Consider the following 24,560-nt stretch of genomic DNA (forward strand, 5'->3'; position numbering starts at 1 on the left):
GAAACTATACCTATGTATGCTGAGGTGGACTATTGAATTTGTTATTCAGATAATTTATAAAGACTATCTTCTTTTTACTGAAATATCCAGATATTTAAGACAAAATTTATGTTTGACCTGCATTTTCCAGGTAATTGCCTTGATTCTGTGTTACTTATGGAACATAATTGGGGTTTTTCTTATTGTAGGCAGATCCTTATCTGCACTATTTTGCTGTGAAGATCAGGGTAAGAAAGTAGTCATACAAGGCAGCAGATATTATTAAAAATATACTTGAAAAGAAAGTTTTGAAACAGATATAATGCAATTAGGTTGCTTTAGCTAATTTCATAGCTTTAGAGATCTGAATTGGACTAGCTATACTGTAGTGTTCTAATGACCTGTGACCCATGACAGGAGTATGCAGTTGGGTAAAGTTTCTATGACAAGGCATCTTTCTCAGACTAATAGCCTAATAGCCACAGCATTAAGAGTTTTAAAAGGTTCTCTCCTATAGTCTCAGCGAAGTCAAAGAGAGAACTCAGCTCTCCCTATGGCTTCTGAAAAAGGATGTCTGATGAAACTCTTTCAAATTACTGAACAGCCTGGCTAATCCTGCCTGTCTCTAATCTCATACTCTGAATCCATATTTCTCACCATGGTAAGCTTTCCAGCTATTTTTCAGATAACCATACTTATATTTGGAGTGAATTGATGCTTTTGTAATGGTAAAACCATGGCTGAAATGCATCTCTCTGTGGATATCCTTAATTCACTTAAAATCTGTTATTCCCCTTAATGATTCAAGGATTCAAATATTTCAGTGGTAAAGAAAGTGCATTTTATGTTCAGAGGGAATATCCATTTACCTCTCGGATGCCTTGTGCTTCGAAAGAAGAAAAAACTGAGATTACATGAGATTTGTATCTTTTCTGTGATATTACTCATATTTTCTTATCTAAATTCTTTAATAATTAATTTTTTTACATCTTTATTGGAGTATAATTGCTTTACAATGGTGTGTTAGTTTCTGCTTTATAACAAAGTGAATCAGTTATACATATACATATGTTCCCATATCTCTTCCCTCTTGAGTCTCCCTCCCTCTCACCCTCCCTATCCCACCCCTCCAGGCGGTCACAAAGCACCGAGCTGATCTCCCTGTGCTGTGCAGCTGCTTCCCACTAGCTATCTACCTTACGTTTGGTAGTGTATATATGTCCATGCCTCTCTCTCGCTTCATTGCTCTTAAAAATCAAAATTTCTTTTTAAAATGCATAGTTTTCAGTACCATTATATACATATTCATTCTTTAAATTCTAATCTATACCCAATTCTATGGAAACTGAATTAACATGACTGAAATTAATTGTAGTGCTGTATTACTTAGCAACAGTATGCTCTTTAGACATTTCCCCCCTCTCCTGGCATTTTGGTACTTACTTGGAGAGTTTAAGTCAATATTTACTTTCTTTTCTGAAGTGATATTTCAGATACATTTAAGATCTTAATTGAGTGAGAGATGTGAGCTCTACTTTTTCCTTTCCTGTTATGTTATACATATATTATTTTAAATCTTGTTTCTAATTACATAAATAAAGGATAACCCATACTCGTTATTTTAGATATTACTATTCAGGTATTTATCATTTGAAATTGATTTGAATTGGTCTGAAGTAAATGTTACTTTTGTACAATATATGTAAAATGTGTTTGATAAATATATGGTATAAATTAGATTTTGCCAACACTTCAGTAGAACACATATTTGAACAACTAAAACATTCGTATGAAAAAGAATGCTGTAATTACTTTGAACACACAGAATTCCTAGAGAGCCATTAAAATCAGTCCAAGCAAACTCTTAATATGAACATCCTATTAACACTTGATTGAATTACTGGATATACTTGAAAACAAAAGAATTTACTCACTGAATTATTCTGAAATTCGTCCTTTTCAGCATTTCTGGAAAAGTAGCATCTTTATCCCATTAATCCGGATTAATATCTGTGCATAAATGTTGCTTATTTTTAATGTCCTTGTACTCAAAATGTATCTGTAACGTTTAATTTAAAGGTCAGTTGTGCAGATAATCCTTTATTTTCCTCTTAGGGACAAATCATCATTAAAGAACATTAATGTAACTGAAACATCATTAGAGTTTTCAGATTTGGACTATAATGTTGAATATAGTGCTTATGTAACAGCTAGCACCCGATTTGGTGAAGGGAAAACGAGAAGCAATATCATTAACTTTCGAACACCCGAAGGAGGTGAGTTCTTACGGATGTAGGCCAAGTAAAAGAATATCATACTCAGAAAAAAAACGTGTTAAATATAAATATGTCTCATTAAACCTAATATCTGTTACGGTTACATGCAAAATTGCTTTTTGCTCACTCTCTACCTATGTGATGTTAATCTCTCTGTGCCTCAATTTCCCATCTGTATTATGGAAACGATATGTTACCTACCTCACAGGGTCCTTATGAGGATTAAATGAATTTATATTTGTAAATGCACTCAGCACAGAACTCAACATTTAGTAAGCATTTAGTGTTTTTAAATGAAACAAAGTAAAACGCATGAAGTCGGCTCTCTGCCTTTGTCCTCTATTATTCAATTTCAAAATTGCAAGTTAAATTAGAATTTCATATTATGCATTCTATATCGGAAACTTGTCATAATGTTGTTTTCAAATCTAGGGCAGTAGGCATGTTTTAGAACTGGGATAGTGTTTTATGAGTAAGAAATCCATCTGTCTCTGGTTAGATATTGTTATGGTAGAGTCCATCGGGGTATGGTAGAGGGCCATCGGGGTATGGTAGAGGGCCATCGGGGTATGGTAGAGGGCCATCGGGGTATGGTAGAGGGCCATCGGGGATGGCCCAATGAGCCTTGTGGATTTCATTTCTGATTTCTAATTAGATATTATTCTTAGTTTTTAAACAATTATCATAACTAATCAAAGGCAGGTAACATTTAGAACATTTCACACATTTTTTAGAGACACAAGTACAGTTTTTTGTTCGATCATTTGTTTTCTAGCACCAAGTGATCCTCCCAAAGATGTTCATTATGCAAACCTCAGTTCTTCATCAGTACTTCTTTTTTGGACGCCTCCTTCAAAACCTAATGGGATTATACAATATTATTCTGTTTATTACAGGAATACTTCAGGTACTTTTGTGCAGGTAAGACCTGAGTTTTCTCCTGCTTCTTTACTTACATCCTTCAGCTCTGTTGATAAAGACTTGGCATGGTAGAAAAAGTTGCCTATTAGAATTTTGTGTAGACATTTTGTAGAACTGCCATTGACATAGAAAAATGTGGTGGAGAAATAAACACATTTTAAACTGTCTAAGCATGCACACATGTACTCAAACACACACGTTTCTCTATCAGCTTCAAATGTGTTACCAACAATGAAGCTGCCACCTTTTAAAAATTCTGTATATAAATATGGCCCTGAGGGCCTCTTCTCCAAGAAGTGTTCACTAGAGAGTTAATGGTTTCATTTACCCTCAATTATTTCTCAGCTAAAAAAAAATTTCTTTTTGTTTGTATATAATATAGTTTTCATGTTTGGATGTGTTTGTGTGTTTTTCTTCAATTCTAAAAATATTTTCAGTTGTTAGCAGGAGGGCTTATCATCATCATCATCATCATTGCTTCGTATCAGATGTAATGAAACTATTAAAATGTGCTTATTTAACTTGAGGTATGCAAGGTTATAGGGTTGCACACTTTGCAGATGGACACTTTCTGAGATATGAACAATAACAGTTATAAAAATAGCTAAAGTGCATTTTGTTTAAAGAAATAGTTTTAATTTTTCAGCCAGATTCTTTTATTTCTCCAAACTGTTTCACAGAACTCTGGTAGATGAAAAGATTAAAACTGGACTGGTTGTGATTGAATCAGGAATGGGGAGAGTTGGAATATAACTTGGAAAACACTAATTTAGAAGAAATACTGCAATTTACAGAATATGTACCTTACTGATAGGGACTGTTGACTGCATGTTGATTATGACTCTGACCATTATTAAGTGTTTGCATCCTTTTAAGCAGAAGGAGGATAGAGATGAGTCTTATTAATTCTAAGTTGCCTAATTCCATTTGTGATTAACAACCCATGTGTAGCCGCTAGAGTTCTTGTGAGCAGAAATCTCTGGGACTAAAGTATGACTTGATTTAGTACAGTTTAGGCTAATGAATAAGGTCAGAGCAGAACTTTGCAAGCTATCTTAGGCCTTACTCAGCAGTGAGTAAAAGACAGTCCAGAGCTTGGTTCTATTTTTATATTCTGCTCAAGGCCCTCTCAGAGTGGGACTGCATAAGAAAAGAGGATCTGTTTGTTTGTTTAACTCTGTACATCAAACAATTTTTGCTCTTCCTTTTTGTTCTGTATTTGGGGAAGAATGGGGATCAGTGTGCAATTTATTATTTTTTTTTACCACAATGTGTTCACAAATTTAATAATGTGTCATTATGTCATAGAGGCCATTCAAATTGCAGATTTTTTTCATGCATTTAACCAATATTCAGTATTCAAAATTCAGTAGTTCTGAATCTTAGCAAAGGTTTTGCCTCTGTACAGTTTACTTTATGGCTTGTCTCTGATTCAATTTTGGTTCTCTTTGTCCACATCTAGGTAATCGAGTGTAAATGTTTAACTATGATTTCAACATGATTTTATGAACCTTCTTATTCAAACCTGAGTATATAATATGATACCATTTGCAATTCATCTATCTTAGAAAATGTAATCTTTTATTAAATTGTCTTAAGAGTGCTTTTAGGTGTGACAGCTGCAAGAGGGCACACAGGCTAATGATGTTAAAACATTTCTTATATTTCTTGAAGTTCATCCGTGCTTTAATTTCTGAAGTTAACGTTAAATATAGCATAAAAATCTTCACTACCTAATTTTCTATTTTGGATTGGTAGAATAGAAGAAATCCTCAAAGTGAAAATTATATAGCAGAATAGATGTAGAGCTGTTTTCTTCCTTCTCTTTCTTCTTCCCATAGAACTTTGTGGCATATCTCATGCATGGCACATCATATTCTGCTTTCTATTCCTGGTATCTGCTACTTATCTTAGCTCCCTCATCCCATAGCAAATAACATGAAGAAAAGAGTTGTGTGTGACGCTTGTCTTTCCATCCCCTGAAGTCCTCTGGTACAGTATGATAATGCTCAATAAATGTTTTAATCATAGAACATAAAATTCTTATTACAGATCAACATTATTTTCAGTACTTAGTTATAATTTTGGAGCACTTGAGTTTGTTGTGAAGTGATCTTTCCTTCTTCTGACTTTGTGGAATTTAATCTCTTTGCTACTACTTGGCAATACATCTTGTCCCTCCTCCAATTGTGGTATATTGTGTTTTGTATAGTATATTAACTCTTCTACATTTTAACGTTTACTCACTTATGTCTCCTCAGTTTGCCTGACATAGTGTCTTTTATTAAAAAGTGTTAAATGAGTACTGGCTGATTAATCAAATTTGAGAAGTTTTTACTAAATACCTTCTGACTGCATTCATATACACAAAGAATAAACCTTAATTAGATAGTTTGAGCCACAAGACATTTTTTCCAAAAATAAATAGATGAATGGAATAATCATCTGGATAATTGGTATAATTCTAAATTTGTTACATGTCTGTGCATGTTTACTCACACTCAGCATGAATAACTTCTGGGTGATTAAAAATAATTTGTTACTTAATATTGTCATCAAGGTAGGTCATAGGTAGTTGGAATAAATTTTATAGCAAAGAAAAGTCAAAAAGCTCTATTAATATTTTAAGAGAGAATTTATGTAAGCCAGTTATGCCATGTGTAAAGTAGATGTGTTGGAAGATATTAAGTTCACAGATCATATTTTGTGTGAGATTAAATATGTTTTAACTTGTCTGTTCCTAAATAAGTCACCACAAAAGTAAAATATATCTTTTCTGACACTTACTCTCCCCCACTCCCTATACTGGGAAAGAACCACAAAAATTTGCTGAATTTAGTTTGTTGATACATTGCAGAACCACGATAACTATAAATTTTAGTCAAATTGATTATCCTGTGTTACTAATTTTAATGAACTTTTTACTAATTATCAGTTTTTTATCGTGTGCCAGAGATGGTATTGTTTTATATGCTTTATATTATCTAATCCTCAAAAGCCCTCTGTGAAGTGGAAATGATTATTCCCATTTTACAGTTGGAGACGCTTTGTGATCCGATGATTTATCCAGAGCTGTTGCCAGAATTGAATGCAGGTCTTTGGACTCTAAGGGCTTTGTGCAGATTGGAATGATTCAGATTTCTCAGTATAAGTAGACATTATTATAAAATTATTCATACTTAATTACCTACGTGACTTTTTAAAGAGTCTGTTTTCCTTTATTTTAGAATTGATTTTGACTGTGTGTTTTGTGTTTAAAATTTGGTCAAGGAAGGGATGATTGTAATTCCTTAATTATCAAAAAATGCCTTGGGACAAATATAACTAGGGTCATGCAAGAGAATTTTAAAATTTCTCTTACTCAGCACATATGAGAGTGTATCCAACTGCCTTCCCATTTCTCTACATGATTGTAGAAAAAAAGAGGGTCTATGAAAGATAATAACCATTTGAGTTCATAGAAAGGTGAACACTTTCATAATTCCTACACTGTTAACAGGAAGAAAACACTTAAAATTTTTATAATACTCCCAAACTTGTTTAAAAATATATAGTCAATGTTTTGAAAAATACTTGAATGTTTCATAAGGGAAACTGACACTGGTCAGCACATTGTAGCATTTCCAGTTCACCACTAGACCTTCCTCACTGCAGCTAAGCTTGGAGTTTCTGCTACTCTGTATGTTGATTTAATAAAACTGCTACCATCTATTCCTCTTTTAGTACAAACATATTTCCAGTTTAATTATTGCAATAAAAAAGTTCTTTGTTTATTTTCCTCAAAAATTAACATATTAAAATACTGAGGCAACCAATCCATGAATAATAATTACTTTGAAATGCTCATGTATACTAAAAATATACTCTGAACAATTAAAACAATATGTTTATTTTTCAGAATTTTACACTCCATGAAGTAACCAATGACTTTGACAATATGACCGTATCTGCAATAATAGATAAACTGGCAATATTCAGCTACTATACATTTTGGGTAACAGCAAGTACTTCAGTTGGAAATGGGAATAAAAGCAGTGACATAGTTCAAGTATACACAGATCAAGACAGTATGTAAATGAAAAGCATTCATTAATGTTTAATAGGATTAATTTAAAACTTTATAATTATTTCAGAATCTTTTTCTATTTGTATGTATTGGTAATAAAATATGTGTTTTATTTAGGCACATTTAACCAGTCATAGAAGTTTGAAAATGCATTTAATATAGCTATAAACCTATTACAATAGTAACAGCCTTTTCTATTCCTGAAAACTGCTACCATCCATTTATAAAAATTCTGTCACTTTCATTGCTTCGAAAGATGTCACAGCCATCGGTTATGGGCATGGAAAAAACCGTTGCGTATGTGGATGGATTTTCCAATACTTAATATCCATTTGCTCTAGAAATGACATTTTTTTCTCTCTAGCAACTTGTTTCCTTTTCAGTCTTTGAACCCACAAAGGATTTTATGCAGCATCTTTGTTCTTATTGTGTTTGTGACTAATATGTCCAAAATATCTTCTTTTTTAACTCTGGAAGTTTCTCATTTGTGGCTTCTGCAGAATCCTGTTTGTGTTGAGTATTCAGAAAACTATAATGACTGAAGCTCTTGCTGTTTTTAGGTTTCAGTTTCAAGAATAGGATGATACATGGATCATTGTCTGTTTCTTCTTGTGGTTGTTTCTATGGTCCATTTATTTTTTAAAGATTAGTCCTCTTACTGAGAAATGATACTGACCTAAATTTCTGCTGAGAGTAGAATTCTATGTTTATTATTTGAAGATTATAAATTTGACAGATACTTTAAGTAGGAAGAATGAATGTTCTCCCTGTTGTTGGAACAGTCTTTTAAATTGTTTACTCATTGATCAGCAGAGTAGATATGATATGTGGAAATACAAGTTTGGGGAGTCTTTAGCAAAAATGTTAAGTGCAATTTGTGGTCAATATCATTTCAGGAATTCTTTAAATGCAGATCTCTCCCAAGATTTTCACCAACCTATAACGTTTTATCAATTATTATTATAGCACCATGAATAATAAACACTTGCTGTGCACTGTTCCCAGTGAGAGGCCCTGGATGACTTCATATGTACAATAAGGATAATCTTTCGAAGAAAGAAACTAAAAATATTGTTTAGATAATATACATTATCAAAATATTTAAATATCTGAGTATACATGCACACATACATGTGTGCATACTCCTAATCTCATACACATAATTTCCATCACATACTCATAATCTCATATACAGACTCATAATCACCATCTTGTAGGAAGGAAAAGCCAAGAAAATATTGCATACAACAGTTCTCACACGTATTAAAGATGACAGGGTTTATTTTGAATGCTTTTAATATAATTATTTAGAAGATATTTTGTAGTAGATGATGTTACCACATGTGGATTTAAATAATGTAAGAGCAGGTGATGTAGTAGTTGCCATTTCAACAGTTATCCTCCGGTTTGTGAATTTACTTATATTTTATTTAGGGTGACTGATGATTTTTATATTTTGCACATTACCTGTCATAGTACCTGAAGGAGTTGTTGGAAACCTGACTTACAAGTCCATTTCGTCAACTGCAATAAATGTAAGCTGGGGCCCTCCGTCTCAACCAAACGGTCTAGTCTTCTACTATGTTTCTCTGAGCTCACAGCAAACTCCTCGCCACGTGAGACCACCTCTAGTTACATATGAGAGAAGCATGTATTTTGATAATCTGGAAAAATATACTGATTATATATTAAAAATCACTCCATCAACAGAAAAGGGATTCTCTGATACCTATACTGCCCAACTACACATCAAAACTGAAGAAGATGGTAGGCTGGACCCTTTTATTGCCTATTAAGCAGATTGTTGATGTTTTCTTATTTATATTGCTTTCTGATAGAAAACATTCTTATCACTACATAGATTCTGTTTGTTCTTAAGTAATTAGCCTTTCAATAAACACAGTAAGCTCTAAGTTTCTTAAAATTAAAATAATTACCTGTTGATAAAAATTAAGTCCCATTATTATTAAAGCCTCTTCTTCTTGATGCTAACTCACTTTTGTTTCACTTAATATTCTTTTTTTCTTTTATAGTCCCAGAAACTTCACCAATAATCAACACTTTTAAAAACCTTTCCTCTACCTCAGTTCTCTTATCATGGGATCCCCCAGTAAAACCAAATGGTGCAATAATAAGTTATGATTTAATTTTACAAGGACCAAGTGAGAATTATTCTTTTGTTACTTCTGATAACTATGTAATACTGGACGAGCTTTCACCATTTACATTATATAGTTTTTTTGCTGCTGCAAGAACTATAAAAGGACTGGGTCCTTCCAGTGTTCTTTTCTTTTACACAGATGAGTCAGGTAAGCCAGAATCCATATTTCTTCCAATGATTTCACTGTTGCAGCACTTGCTCTCTCTTTTTAAGGAACAGCATGGAAAATGAAAGGATATTTGATTGTCTATTTGTAACAGCCTGACAACTATTCATCTGCTTTGCTGAACATTTTTTTTTTAATTTGATCTTCAGAACAGGGTGTTCTGTTTAAAGCTACTTTGGAACTACTGAGTTCCAAGTACAAAAGCATGATTACTTATGCTCTTTATTTCTGAAATTAAAATGATCAGTTTATAAATCTTTCTTAACTAGTGTCTTCAAGAAGCTAGAGTCACGATGATATTTTTCTGCTAAAAAATGTTATGAATATAAGTTTTATAATGTCTTTTCCTGCAGTGCCTTTAGCACCTCCTCAAAATTTGACTTTAGTCAACTACACTTCAGACCTTGTATGGCTGAAATGGAGCCCGAGTCCTGTTCCAGGCGGTATTGTTAAAGTATATAGTTTAAAAATTCATGAGCATGAAACTGATACTATATTTTATAAGGTAGGTTGATGATAACACTATATATTTATTTCAAAAATTTAGAAAGTCAATTAAAGTATTGACATGCAGGGGGAAAATAGACTGCTTTAATTAACACAAGGACCATCTTTTTAAAAAATCTTTTTGGTTTCCTACAACTTAAGGATGCTTGCAGAAAACACAGCAAACGTTTGTCAAATATGGAAGTGGAGTACTTCATATAGCGTTTTATTTAGAATTTATAACTTCTAGATAGCTATAGGTTAGGAAGTAATTGCACCATTTTGTTAATGCTGGAAAGTATACAGTAAAGTTTTTCAGACTATTTAAAACCTGTTATTGTCTTAAGGGTAATATATTTCTACATTCATCCCCCTTACCCACAGGGGATACATTCCAAGACCCCCAGTGGATGCCTGAAACCGTGAATAGTACTGAACCGATACGTACTGTGTTTTTTCTTATACATCAAGTTTAATTTCTAAAGTTTAATTTATAAATAATGCACAGTAAGAGATTAACAACCATAACTAATAACAAAATAGAAAAATTATAACAAACCGTAATAAGAGTTACATGAATGTGGTCCCTCTCTCTCTCTCTCAAAACATCTTCTTGTACAAATTTAATGCCCTTTCTATCTTAACTAAGCACTTATCACATACTATGGCAATAACTTTTACAGTTTGAGGTACAACAGCCAAACTTGTACATTTTTTCCCCTTCTTCCCAATTTCATAGAATGTCACAGAAGCTTCATTTTCACCGAAGATCTTAGCAGCCTCAGCATATGATTACTTTTTCTTTCCTTATTGAGAACATTTTTCATCTTTTCACTTAAAAGAAACACTTTATGGCTTCTCTTTGGCATCTCTGAATTGCCAGCATCACTACTCTTGTACTTTGGGGCCATTACTAAGTAAAATAAGGGTGACTTGAACAAAAGCACTGCGCTATCTGACAGTCGATCTGATAACCAAAAAGGCTACTGACTAATGGGTGGGAAATGCTGGACAAAGGGTTGATTGATACCCTGGGCAAGATGGAGCAGGACAACTCGAGATTTCATCATGCAGCTCAGACCAGCTCACAATTTAAAACTTATGAATTGTTTATTTCTGGAATTTTCCATCTAATATCTTGGGACCATGGTTGACTGTGGGTAACTGAAACCGTGGAAAATGAATCTGTGAATAAGGGGGGACTATTTGTTGTTAAAAGAAGTACCAAATGAATGTTTTTAACCTGTTCAGAAAAGTGTTTATACTGGACTTCCGTTAACCTTTCCAGATAGCATGTAATCCCACACTAATTGGTCTTTTAAAATATATCATTATTCTTTTTCTTTCAATGCTAATTAGTTTCAATGCTAAATGCCCTTTCACTCCTCCATTTTTAAGTTTCAGAATCAATGAAAAATACCCAAAGAACTGATGTAACAAAGGGTCTCAAATATACCTATATGATTTCTAGCATTTAATTGCCAAAATATGTTGTAATTAACTAGCATTTATTTGAGAAAGTGTTCTTATTTTTTTTCCAAAGGCAAATGAATTACTGGAATGCTCTTTAGTTGCAGCAAGGAGAGTGCAAAAACTTTGCATAAACATTGTCCCCAATATTATATGCATTATAATTTATTACTGATGGTAAATCATTTTTATAGCATGTGTAGCTTAAAAAGTGAATAGTAAAAATCAGAAGCAGTGTGTAAGTTTATGTCATAAGGAATAATGCTTTTCTTTTTGGAGGTCAAGATATTACTCTAAAATCTGATAGGCTGAGTAGAATTCAAATTGTATTTCTTCATAAATGTGGAATCTGTTTCCCAGCAGTGTGAAATTTCATTAATGGTGCTGAGTCTCTAGCCCTCTAGTATCTATTTCTAGTCTAATCTTAACATTTTCCATTTTTTTTAACGTGCTTTGTCTGTATGGATCACTGGTAAATAGGTATCAAATGGGGAGAAAGGAGTCATTTTCTATATTTCTATATTTTAAAGATAATAATCTTTATTATCCTAGGAATGTGATCATTCCTAGGATAAACATGTATGTATATTGAAGTGTGGATGTGTATGTGTGCTCTTTTCCTCAGAACAGAGATCTCTACCATCAACACAGTTAGCACAGTCATGAATTAAGGACTCTGGCATCAAATTTTCTGGTTAGAAGCCTGACTTTGAGACTTATTGTTCTGCTTTAGGGCAGTTGCTTAAATTCTTATGACTCAGTTTCCTCAAGTGCAAAATGGGAGCTGTAAAGATACATCCACTAAAAAGTGAAGATTGTAAGGGAAAATCTATATAAAGCATTTAGAACAATCCCTAGCATATGATAAACGTGGTAGCTATTGTTTTTGTATATGGTTTAAAAAAAAAGAACAAATTCCATTCAGCATTGTAATAGCACAAAGCCTGAAATGACAGTACTCCTCTACCTGAATATGAGGGTAGGTTATATTCTAAGAGTTTTAGACATCTGTTTTCTCAATAGAAATGCTACCATTGAAATTTCACTAGTAGCAAAGATATAATCTTTATACCATAAAGTATTAAATATATCCTTTTTGGGGTGGAAGGAGTAGTTTTCTTTTAAAATCTACTACTTTTAGTTATTCCTTTTTACATCTATTGTGTCTTCCATGAATTTTCATAGCCTTATTTTCTTTCAAATTCCTTTAAATGTATCCTCATGCCATCTTTTTTCCTTTCTCAACATCTAGTTTTCTTTATCTGCTTTCCTCCCTCTGTGTGGCTTTCTCTTTGAGTGTGTTGTCCTGTTTTCCTTTCTATGTTTTCAGCTACCTCTATGTCCCAACTATTAGTTTCTTTTCTTTTCTTTTCTTTTCTTTCAGATTGTATGTGAGTTCCTGGAGGCACAATAATTCCAGAACCACTTCAAATGTTCCTGCCATCTCAGTCAATCCAGTTTAATCCATTTGGAGATAAATAAGACCCAGGTCTGCTGGTAACTCAGGTCACTCACACATACCGAAAAAAATTTTTTATTCAGTAAAAAAGTTCTGTTATGTTTGGAAGTATTCCTTACTCATGTCTCCATCTTGCAACTTACTTTGTCAGTCTGTCCACTATCCAATAAGCTACTCACACTTTTTATTATAATCTCCTGAGTTCAGTCATTTCTCTGGGTACTTACTCACCCTTCCTAACCCAAGTCAAAATTTACCTGCTTGTGTTTAATTTCTTCTTAGAATGCAGTTGTTGGTAGATTTCTCTAATTAATATAACAATTCCTTGATGACAGGGACCATGTCCTATATATCTTTATAATCTCCTGGTTATCTAACAGTGTGCTTGGTAAATAGTAATTGTGGAAGAATGAAAGCGTAATACAGTGAGTTCATAAAGTATGTCAGTGACTTGCAAGAGATTAATTTAAAATATGATTCTAACTGTGAGTGCCCTGAGCATTAGTAGTCTTGCTAAATTTCTGCCACTGAAATGTTTAATATATAAGTGAAAGTAGTTTATATTTCGGATTAGATATAATGCAGTATTCTTAAAATTATACCACATAGGAGATTGTCTTCTTTTTCCATAGGGTAACTATCAATCTTAAGTGCTCTTTCTATTAGGACAATTCTCTTTGAATGAAGGCTTTATATTTGATGGTAAAATTTTCTATGAGAAATAATATCCTCTTTTGAACAACTGTGATAACTGTTCTTTTTTTTCATTTTCCTAAGAGATTGCATAAAATTAGAAATTTAGGAGTTGTCTGGGAAAACTCATAGTTTAAGCTTCATAGGAGCAGAGGTTCTGTTTCATTCACTGCTGTATTCCCAGTGCCTACCATACAATAGCTGATGAATAAATTAATTTACACAAAATGCTACTGAGAATTAAAAAATGAATTTAGATGAATTCAAGAAAAATCAAGTACCACTGACTGCTCTTAAGTTGTATTTCAGTTGAGAACTTCAATTTTAGCCAATTTTAAGGAAGTAATCAGTATGTAATTCCAAGTAAAAATCAGGGAGACAAAATGAAAACAAAACACTTCAGCTTTAAAAACAAATGGCAGTTATGAGATTCTTCAGTGCTGAGAGGGTATCCAGTTCATCCTTGCTTTATCAGCTGAGCACACCCTGGGGCACACAAAAAAAATGTTTAATTTTTAATAAAAAATACCTGTGCTTACTAAATCATAGGTTAAACACAGAAGACATAATTTTGATGTATTAAATATTTCTTCCAGTTATAAATAAGTTTTTTGATGATGCATTGTGACAAAGAATTTTATTTCTGCTTTTCAGAATATTTCAGGTTTGCAAACTGAAGCCAAACTTGTTGGACTGGAACCCATCAGCACCTATTCTATCAGCATATCTGCCTTTACTAAAGTTGGAAATGGCAATCAATTTAGTAACGTAGTAAAATTCACAACCCAAGAATCAGGTTAGATATGGATTTTGGATCCTAAAATGTTTGATTTTGTATTTTAACACTTTTCCCTTTCCTTTCTCAGTTTATTTGACTATCAATATTTAATTGTTCATTCAAAGGGAAGTTGAATTTCAGTGCTTTAAGGATAGGCTGGGTTGTCTTGTTTGCAATCAAATAGATACATATTTACACATGGTTTTTCACTTTGAACTGAGGAAGCTGAAATAAAAGACTACTTTAGGAACAAAGTAGGCTTCTAGATATATGTAAAAATTACCTACTTCTTAGTACTATCTGAGACAGCTGGGAAAAAAAGGAGAAATGAACCATTAATCACTTTTAACAGGTTGATTTATATTTTCATGAAAAAAAATCTGTAATTTTTTAAAGAAGATGTGTTGTGACATTTGAAGAGCACTAGTCAGTATGTAAGCTTTTACTTTCCCGTAGTCCATTTGTGACATGTGGAGGGGACCGTGAAGACTGAAATACCATCGCTCTAATTAAACAACTTACCTGTGCATCACCTACATGTCATAACTCAACTGTGTACTGAATAGTTTTAATTTATAACTGATTTAATGATTTAATACTTTTCCTTCTCTCAACTGGACCGTATTTTTTTTTTTTTTTGCGGTACGCGGACCTCTCACTGCTGTGGCTTCTCCCGTTGCGGAGCACAGGCTCCGAACGCGCAGGCTCAGTGGCCATGGCTCACGGGCCCAGTCGCTCTGCGGCATTGTGGGATCTTCCCGGACCGGGGCACGAACCCTTGTCCCCTGCATCGGCAGGCGGACTCTCAACCACTGCGCCACCAGGGAAGCCCTGGACCATATTTTTAAAGGCAACTCTTCCTCGCTCTTTTTTTTTTTGGTCAATGATTATTGAATAAGCGCAAGATCCTGCTCTAGTCATTTCTTCCCTATACCTCTGGGTGCATTTCTTTTTGTTTTAGTGAATCTCTAAATTGAAATTGGAGACCACTCACTGATAAATTAACCATTTTACATTAATTTATGAATACCTGATACTATTTTCATGGCATGCCTATAAGACAGGCTAAGTAAGTAGTATTTATAGTGGATAAGAGTTCATGCTCTGCAGTCAGTGCCTGGATTGGAATCCAAGCTCTGTGACTTGCTAGTTGTATAACCCTGGCAAAGGCACGTGCCTCCTCTGAGCCTCTGTATCTTTAACTGAAAAGAAACACACATTAGCAGTAGCCACCCAGAAGGTTGTTGGGAAAAATATTTGAAAAGACCCATATGAAGCACTTATTAGAGTGTTGGACACACAGATACTAAAAAAAACATTACGGTTGTCCCTGTGCCCATACTTCAGATGAAGAAGCCATGATTCAGGCAGATTAGATGAAAAGGGCTGAGAAAATTAGTGAAGAAACTGAACTAGAACATCAGTGTCTGACCTCTAGTGCAAACTGGACGTGACTGTAGGAAATGCATATCATAACTGAATGATACTATAGAAAAAGGCTAAACCCGTAAAGAAAAAAACATTTTAACTGTTTACACACAGATAGATAAAAATCAAGGCTAATCTTGTAGACAGTATTATGTAAACCAATAAAAAATTTTTTTACCAGCAAAATAAAATAATTCCACAAAGTCCTATGCCCTGATTGGTTAAATAAAATTCTCAACTTCAAGTGTTATCAGCTGGCTAATTAATTGTTTTTAAGTTTGGAGAGTCAGTGAAATAGTTGTTCACAAAATCCAGGTTTATAATCTAAACTTAAGTAAATTAGCAACTGTCTCTTTTTCATTTATTGGTATTAGTATATGTTTTTGAAAATAAGAAAGCAAATAATTAACCATATTTAACTGCCAGAGCCCTGGATCAGCCTAGGAATTGGCTTTTCTTTCATTTTAAATGCCACACACACACACCCCCAAGTTATTCTCCTTTAGTTTTGATGCCTTTATCTTACAGAGGAAGAAGCGTTTGTAAAGATAGAAATTTACACCACAGGAGAGAACTGTAGGCAAGTCAAAGATTACTTGAATATTCTTTAAATAACTATGTTTTGCACAATGACAAGTTGTTTCTTTTCACTGCTTGCTGTTTGTAATCCACAAATTGACTCTATGCAAATTTTCTTTATAGCTTCCTCTTTTTAGTGTGACAAAAAGAGCTATGCTTACATTAGGGGACATTATATAATCAGACATTTCCCTGAGAAGTACCCATTTCAGTGAGGCACCTACATCTACGTTTTGCATTAAAAAGTTCCATCATAAAGTATGGCTAAGACTGCTCCTTCCCATTAAGAGGTAAAGAGGGCAGGCTTCAACCACTGCCTGAGCTTGAGGCTGGCTACATAGTTGCTACTGAGGATTTGAGGATGTGGTTGCTGCTTGGGCCTAGGAGAATATTCAGTGATGGATTCAGTATTGTAAGGATTAATATGGTAACATAGAAAATGGGCCAACTGCCATTTGATTCAGCCCATGTTAAGAATTTTTTGAGCGCACATTGAAAGGTTGATATGTTAAATTTTTATTCTGTCTCTACTCCTAAACATGACTTTTTCTAGGAATCGCATAATGAAATCATTTATCTACTACATGTGTATAAATTTTAACTTTGGGCATTTGCTTATCTCTTAAGTTCCAGATGTTGTACAGAACATAGAGTGTATGGCAACTAGCTGGCAGTCAGCTTTAGTGAAGTGGGATCCACCCAAAAAGGCAAATGGAATAATTACACATTATATGATAACAGTTGAAAGGAATGCTACAAAAATCTCTCCCCAAGATCACATGTATACTTTCATGAAACTTCTCGCCAATACCTCGTATGTCTTTAAAATAAGAGCTTCAACCTCAGCTGGTGAAGGTGATGAAAGTGCATGCAACATCAGCACGCTACCCGAAACAGGTAACTGATGTGAAACAGGTAACTGATCTGAAGCATGTAATTTACTTGAAAGAACTAACCTGAAACACAAAACTGTTCCTGGACTGTGTCCTACGTTTGTCAATAACCTTTGTAATCTTTATAGCACATTTGTCTAAAACTTTAAAAGAAATATTTAAAAATATAACACATACTTTTTCATCCCACATGTTACCTGAGGGCCAGCTGTGTGGTCCATTGAACCACCTCCATAGCAATGGGAGGCTGAAAGGAGGAAAAAAGAGAAAATCTGCTTCATTGTGTTTTTACAAGTATCTATTTCTTATTATACAAACACTAAACTTACTGAACTATGTTTTATTGTAATTTAAAATAGGGAATGAATATGTAACATATACACACACACACACACACACAGATATATATCTTTTTTTTTAATTGATTTATGGCATTCTTGATGCTTCCCTGAATTCCAAAGTTGCAGTGTCAGACTCAGTTTCATCTACTGCCTTCTCTTTATACCAGCCTTCATCTTTTCTATTATTGGAATAAAAATATCTAGGTCACTAAGCTCTAGTCTTTAAAGAGGAAAACTCTTACTCTCTCTAACAGTGATCCACCCTAAGTCATAATCTCTTTCATCTTCTACCTTCTCTAATATTGTACCTCTTCATATAAATGAAAACCTGACTCCTTCCCAATAACACCACTTCCCTGGAGGTCCTCCCTACTGGGGACTGTAGGTATTGACATAATTGTTTACCTCTGGCACCTCTGGATCCTTATCTTTGAAATATCTTTTAACCCTTTCCTCCTTTTGAAATCAGCATCACCCAGTTTTACTCTACTTTTCTATCTTTGAGGCTATAAACCACAGAACTTCAAGACATGGTGTACCTTCTCTGATTTCAGTATCTTTTTCTTCTCATCCTTTCAAGGCAACATTTCTTGAGACTTTAGTGTCTCACCTATTCATCTGGAATGGACGCGTTGCAACAACAACTATCTCTTGCTCCTTACATCGCAAGGCGTGTCACTGTAACTCATCTTCCAGGCGATTCCCAACTCTGAAAGGACCCCACTGTTTGCTTTCACTAGATGCTGGCTGATGAATAGTGCCGGAGAAAATGTAAATGGTTCTATCTTGTTCAGCTATTCTTTAACTCTCCCAATTGCTCCACAATCTACTCTACATCCCTGTTTACACTTAATCAATTTTCCATAGGAAAATTCTGCTCTTACTCTGAACATGGTCTACCCCCACTATCATCCATCTTTGATGCTATTATTCATTTTACTAATAGCATCAAAGAGAATTGATTTGCCTTCCTTCAAAATTTACCGATATCTCTATTTATGCTCTCAAGGTAGCCTCCCTTGGGAACATCATTGCCTTCCTCTTTTCAGGAATCTAACTGCTCATTTTTGTTTCAAACTCGTGTTTCCTCTAGAACATAACTCCATCAATTTAATCTACTTTCTCTTGCATTTTATCTTCTGTCTCTGTCTCTTGCACACACACACACACACACACACACACACACACAAACACACACCAACAGCCACACAAATTGTTAGAAAGTTTCAGCTGAGGACCTGGTTGGTATATTAACCCTAAACATATTCAAAATGGAATTTATGTAACATGAATTCTCCTTCTCTTCCTCACTTTTCTATACCTGTTCTTTATAATCAGTTGGGGATCAAGCCTCATATTCTTATGTGATTCTTCCTCCCATCTCTCCTACATATAATCAGAGCTTATCAGTTCAGTCTCTGCCATGGCTCTGCAATTTGCCCCTTCTTCAACTTGACTGCCCTCATTTTATATCAGACTTGTTGCTTCCTGTAGTAATACCCAAAGGGGCCTTATCACCCATACTCATTCAGCCTGCCTGTGAGTACCATCTTTCCACCCACTTATTTTGATTGAATTGGCTCTAACATACAATTTAGAGCATTTATGTGTTGGCTGTTGAATTTTATTACCTGAGGGGTAAGAAGTAGACATGGAGATTTAGGTATCTGAAGCATAGAGGTGATAATGAAAGGTACTATGTATAAGAGATGGCCCAGAATACTCCAAATGTTTTACCTATTCTCATCGTGTACAAAATATACCCCAGAATTCATCACCAGTTAGATTTGACTTCTGTTTAGCTTTTCATTCTTTTGTTCCTCCACTGCATCTCTTCATATAACTGATACCTGTAGCCAAACTTTATTCAACACGTTAGATTTCATGTATTCATTTCAAAAGACATTTATTAAGCACATGCTATGGGCTAATAATTGATTAGATTCCCTTCTTTAAACTTGCTCAATACTTTTCACCATCAGATTTTCCTGCTCCCTTTCTACGTCACACAAAATTGTATTAGTTCTTAAAAGCCCAGCTTAAGTGTGTGTGTGTATGTGTGTGAGTGTGTTTAAGTCTTCAATGACATGTTAAGCATTAAAACTACAGATTCCTAGACTTCACTGTAGACTTGGCTGAATCATAGCCTCAAGAGATGAAGCCCAAGAATCTGTAGTTTTAAGCATCTCTCTGATGATTCTCTGTAAATTTTCTGAATTACTGGACTAGATTACCCAGGAATTTTGATGGCAGGTGATGTGTAGCAGTGAGGACAGGCAAACAGTGTCAGAGAGGTCCAGAAAGGGGTAGCAGGTGTTTCCTCAGTGGGTGGGCAGCAGATCATTGCTATACAGAGTCTGAGAGAAGGAAATATGTTCAAATGCAGGCAGGTGGTCTGCATCAGGGTGGTCTAGTACCAAGTGAAATGGTCTTGATCATTGGACGGGAGCTGAGTCCTAGAGAACTGGCAACGAAAGACAGGACAGTAATTCTGAGATAAATGAGAGGTTCAGAATTCAGAGAACAGGGCAGAGGACTCATTATTATTGATTCTACTGGTACTCAAGGTGACTGCTCAGTCACAGGAATGAAGCAGAAGTTTAATTAGTAGAACAGAGATGCATAATCAAAGTATATACACTTGATGTAGAGCCACCTGAACTTAAGGACAGGTCTTTGTTAAAAAAAAAAAAATCCTTTAAGGATTTGAATTAGATTTTAAGTCAGGATTAAAAGATCGCATGAATGGAGACTGAAGGAATTCTAAACCAATGAATTAGGAAGGTATTAGGCATATTGTACCATGTATTATGTGCTCCCTTACTACTGAAGACAAATGTTGCTCAAAGTTTGGACTGCTGACTCTCCCTGCATCAGAAGGTACATCCCCGAGGCCCTACTCTAGACCTGTGGAATCAGAGTTTGGAAAATAAAACTCACAAATCTTCCTTTAAACAAGGTATGTGAGGTGAGAGACAGTGCTGAAATTTGAGAACCATTCTATTTCACTGTATACTCTTTGCTTGTGGGGCTATGTCTTATTTGTCTTTATTTTACTCACAGTTCATAGCAAAGAGCCTTGGGCATTCTAGGCACTCAAATTTTTGTAAAAGAAAGAAATGAATTGTTTTCTCATGAAATTCATAATTTTTCATAAGGGTGTTACTCCACTGCAATGTATTATTTCCACACTTTCATCAGGCAAAATTATAGATATTTTCTCCCAGGCAAATGTAAGTTTTTTCAATTCAGGAGAGTCATTCATATGAAACATGAGTATTAACTGCTGCTTTAAAAATATTTAAATAATTTGTTTATCTTTAAAATTGATTTTCAGATCTAGCATGTAATTGTATTTATGATTACAATTTTTACTAGGTAAATAATTTGCTTTTATCTGGGTTCACATGAATTGTTTGTTGATAAGACATTAGTAAGAACTGGAGATTCATTGTTCAGAATGGAAGCAGTTTTATAGCTGTTGCAAACTTCTAATTTATGATGGTCTAAGATTAGTCACAGTGTAAAGTCAGCTGTGAGTCACTGACTCTGTACTTACTTTTGACATGAAGTAAAATCAAATTTGGCTCACTCCCTTGCTGCCTAGTGTCTGACCTTAACATTCCTTCCAGGGATTATTGGGTATTTTTCTCAGTGTAAACTTGGTCATATTGGGCACAGTTAAACATGCATCATAGATGATTGAATTTATGAGGAGATTAGTGTTCAGTGTCTAAACTGGTTCCATTGTCGCAGTCAAACACGTCAGAATAAGGCAAATACAGATGAAGGCCCCCAAACCTAGTAATTTTAATAGCATTTTCTGTCCAAGTATATTATATGTACCAATAGAAATATTATAGCAAGTTCAAGTGCATACAGGACTTAACTTTTAAAATCTCAAATTAGTTCAAAATGCGTGCACTTATCCATATTATTTTCAAATCTTAGTAAATATGGTGATTTAATATTGAGTTTGAAAATTTGTTCTTTTTTTCTGGAAGATAATTTTACAGTTTGGATTTATTCAACGCTCTTCCAAGTTCAGTAATTTAGAATCAAAAGAGGAAAATAAGCTATATCCCTTGGATGCCCAAAACTTAACTGAGGGAAAGTGAAATACTCAGTTGTGGTTTTTAGGGGTGTTCTTTTCAGCAGTGATTTCTTTATTAGCTTTTTGTTCAGTAGGAGGTATTAGGCACCTAGATGGGCCCACTGGAAGTCCACTGAGCTTGCAGATATGTTAATGGATCAGCACCGAATGGGAGTGTGTTTAATATCCCTGTTTTTTTCCCCTTCTACTCTTGGTTCTTTCAAATAACTGTGTAGTGTTTAATAGCATATATGTAAACTCTCAGGCCTCTTCTACAAAGCCATGACCGCCGTTCCCCTAAGAATTATTTAAGAAATGTATTTGTTATGTACTTTATTTGGAGCCCTATTTTGTGGGCCTCTGTGAGCAGTGTAGAGATTACTGGGCGAACTGTGATTAGGACAAAATCTAACTTCCATTTACCAGCTTTTTAAAAAAAATAAGATATACCATTTATGAGAATTTAGACCATTCTTAAGTACCATTTAATAGAGTGGATGTGGATGGTAAAAGTTTTCTCAAGGTTGCAAATTAATGTGCTAATTCAAAAGAAGTTTACTTTTTCCTTTGTCTGCATCCCAGTGACATTGCTGTCCTCAGTCGAGATGAGAAGTCAAACATGCAGGAAAATTGTGTGGTCCTGTTTGTTCTTAAGCAAGTGAATTGGCACATTCTACTTACCAGTCAGTAATTGTAGAAAGCACAAAAGCCATTATAGTTGCCTGTCATGGATCAGAGAGAAATAGCTATTAGCATTGCTACTTTAATTGAAGTTCAAATGCTTTACAAAATATATTTCATACAGACTTAATTATTAAATATAATACTTTCCTTTAGAGTGAACATCAGGTGAAAAGTATCCTTTATACTTGTGGTATGGTGGACATTTGACCAGCATATACTCATGTAATGCTTACTGAGTCCAGGCTTTGTGTTTGGGGTTCAAGACTCAAGTTTGAATCCCAAATGGCATTGGTGATCTCGGCTCTGCAGGTCCAAATAACTCCACCATTATTGTAAAGACATATGTAATAAATATAAAGCAATTAAACACAAACCTACATAAATATGTCAGTTGTGTGGATTGAAGATTGAATCAAATAGGAATTCAGGAGAAATACCTTTTATGGAAGGCCGTATTGAAGAAGTGGAATAGCAACTGGATGTTGCTTATTGATAGCTTTGGAATTGCTTTATAGAAGTTTAGACTCAGTAACCTAATTAGAAGATGATGATATGGTTTTGGAACTTGAATTTCATAGTCAGGTATACTAATGTTTACTTAGATTTACCTGGTATAGATCAATAAAATAGCTAAGTTTACTAAATATTCTTTTTGTTGTTCCTCAATATGCTATGAGAAAATGTCAGTTGTACATATCAAAGAACATTCTTCTTTTTATTTGAGCAATCTTAGATGGCGGAGGTTAGGTAGACCTGAAGATTATGGGTATGCTAAAGCACTTATGGTAAGCCACTCTGTGGCCCCATCGCTATTCATGAAAATGGTGAGATAGATAGAGGGGAGTAAATAGAAATTCCAAGACACAGCAAGGGAAAACACATAGTAGTACAAAGGAATGTAATAAGGGGTCAAGGCTGAGATGGAAGCCTGACTAGAGGGTGCTGTATTGAAAAGAGTATAGGACGTGATATCGAATAACTCAGGTGGACCTTACTCTGCTTTGTATAGTTGTAGCAGAAATTTGAATACAATATTATGGAAAATTGGGTACTCTGCTAAATTTAGATTAGGAAGCAACATAAATTGACTCTGAAAACAGTGATTTTTTTTTGGCCCTTTTCCTAAAACCCTGCAGTAATCTCCTCAGATGGAGAAGGATTTGTTCATTACAAATTTACTGAATCTCTCAAATCATAAAGAATAAAATCCACAGTCATTTTAATGGTCCGTAAGGTCCTTTTTCAACCCAGCATTCTCTTCCCTAGTAATGTATGTGTCTCTTCCTTCATCTTTTGAAATTTAGCCTCAAATACCACCTCTTCAAAGAGGATCTAACGTATTTATGATTAAAACTCCTCCCAGCTAGAATTTTCTATGCCTCTTTCTTGCTTTACTTTTCTCTGTTATAGGTATCATTATCTGTGGATCTGTCCTCATTACAATGCATGCTCCATGAGAATAGGGATTTTCCTTTGTGCACTTCGCCCTTATTTTCAGTGCCCAGGAATGCATCTGGTGTACAGTGATACTCAATAAATATATTATTAAATGAATGAATCAGCCAATCAATATACAGGCCTAGAAGAGTGATAGAGACACAGTGAACACTCAGTATGCATACTTTGGGTGCCTGAAGTAGAAACTTTCAGCCACAAAATTATGTTTAGACAATTATGTGGTAAAATATCTAAGAAAGGCATGTCTTCTGTGGTAAATCTTTTTAATTAAACTTTTTATTTTGAGATAGTTATAGAGTCACGTGCATATATAAGAAATAATATAGGGAACTCCTGTGCTCACGTGCATATATAAGAAATAATATAGGGAACTCCTGTGCTCCCTTTATCTAGTTCCCACCAATGGGAACATCTCTTAAGACTGCAGTGCAGTATCACAACCACCATATTTATATCAATGCAATCAATATAGAGAATATTTCAATGAGAATAATTTCTCATGTTGCCTTTTTATGGCCACACCCAACTCCTGCCCACTCTCCTTGTACTTCTGCTCATCTTAACCCTCTGATAGCCACTAATTTGCTCTCCATTTTCTGTAATATTGTCATGTTAAGAATGTTATATAA

At 34.5% G+C, this 24,560-nt stretch overlaps 1 protein-coding gene across 1 annotated transcript in view; it reads left to right on the forward strand.

Moving 5' to 3' along the window:
• Positions 1 to 24,560, forward strand: part of PTPRQ (protein tyrosine phosphatase receptor type Q) — a 254,741-nt gene that overhangs the window by 117,694 nt on the left and 112,487 nt on the right. The window contains exons 35-42 of the mRNA XM_089921589.1: positions 2,095 to 2,255; positions 3,031 to 3,176; positions 7,075 to 7,243; positions 8,719 to 9,009; positions 9,276 to 9,551; positions 9,923 to 10,074; positions 14,332 to 14,473; positions 17,090 to 17,359. Coding sequence (XP_089777715.1) covers positions 2,095 to 2,255; positions 3,031 to 3,176; positions 7,075 to 7,243; positions 8,719 to 9,009; positions 9,276 to 9,551; positions 9,923 to 10,074; positions 14,332 to 14,473; positions 17,090 to 17,359 — 1,607 coding nt within the window. The remainder of the gene's footprint in view (positions 1 to 2,094; positions 2,256 to 3,030; positions 3,177 to 7,074; positions 7,244 to 8,718; positions 9,010 to 9,275; positions 9,552 to 9,922; positions 10,075 to 14,331; positions 14,474 to 17,089; positions 17,360 to 24,560) is intronic.

The sequence above is a fragment of the Delphinapterus leucas genome, chromosome 11 (assembly GCF_059928025.1).
Source record: "Delphinapterus leucas isolate spDelLeu-1000000601 "Yukka" chromosome 11, BTC_Dleu_Yukka2, whole genome shotgun sequence".
NCBI classification, from domain to species: domain Eukaryota; kingdom Metazoa; phylum Chordata; class Mammalia; order Artiodactyla; family Monodontidae; genus Delphinapterus; species Delphinapterus leucas.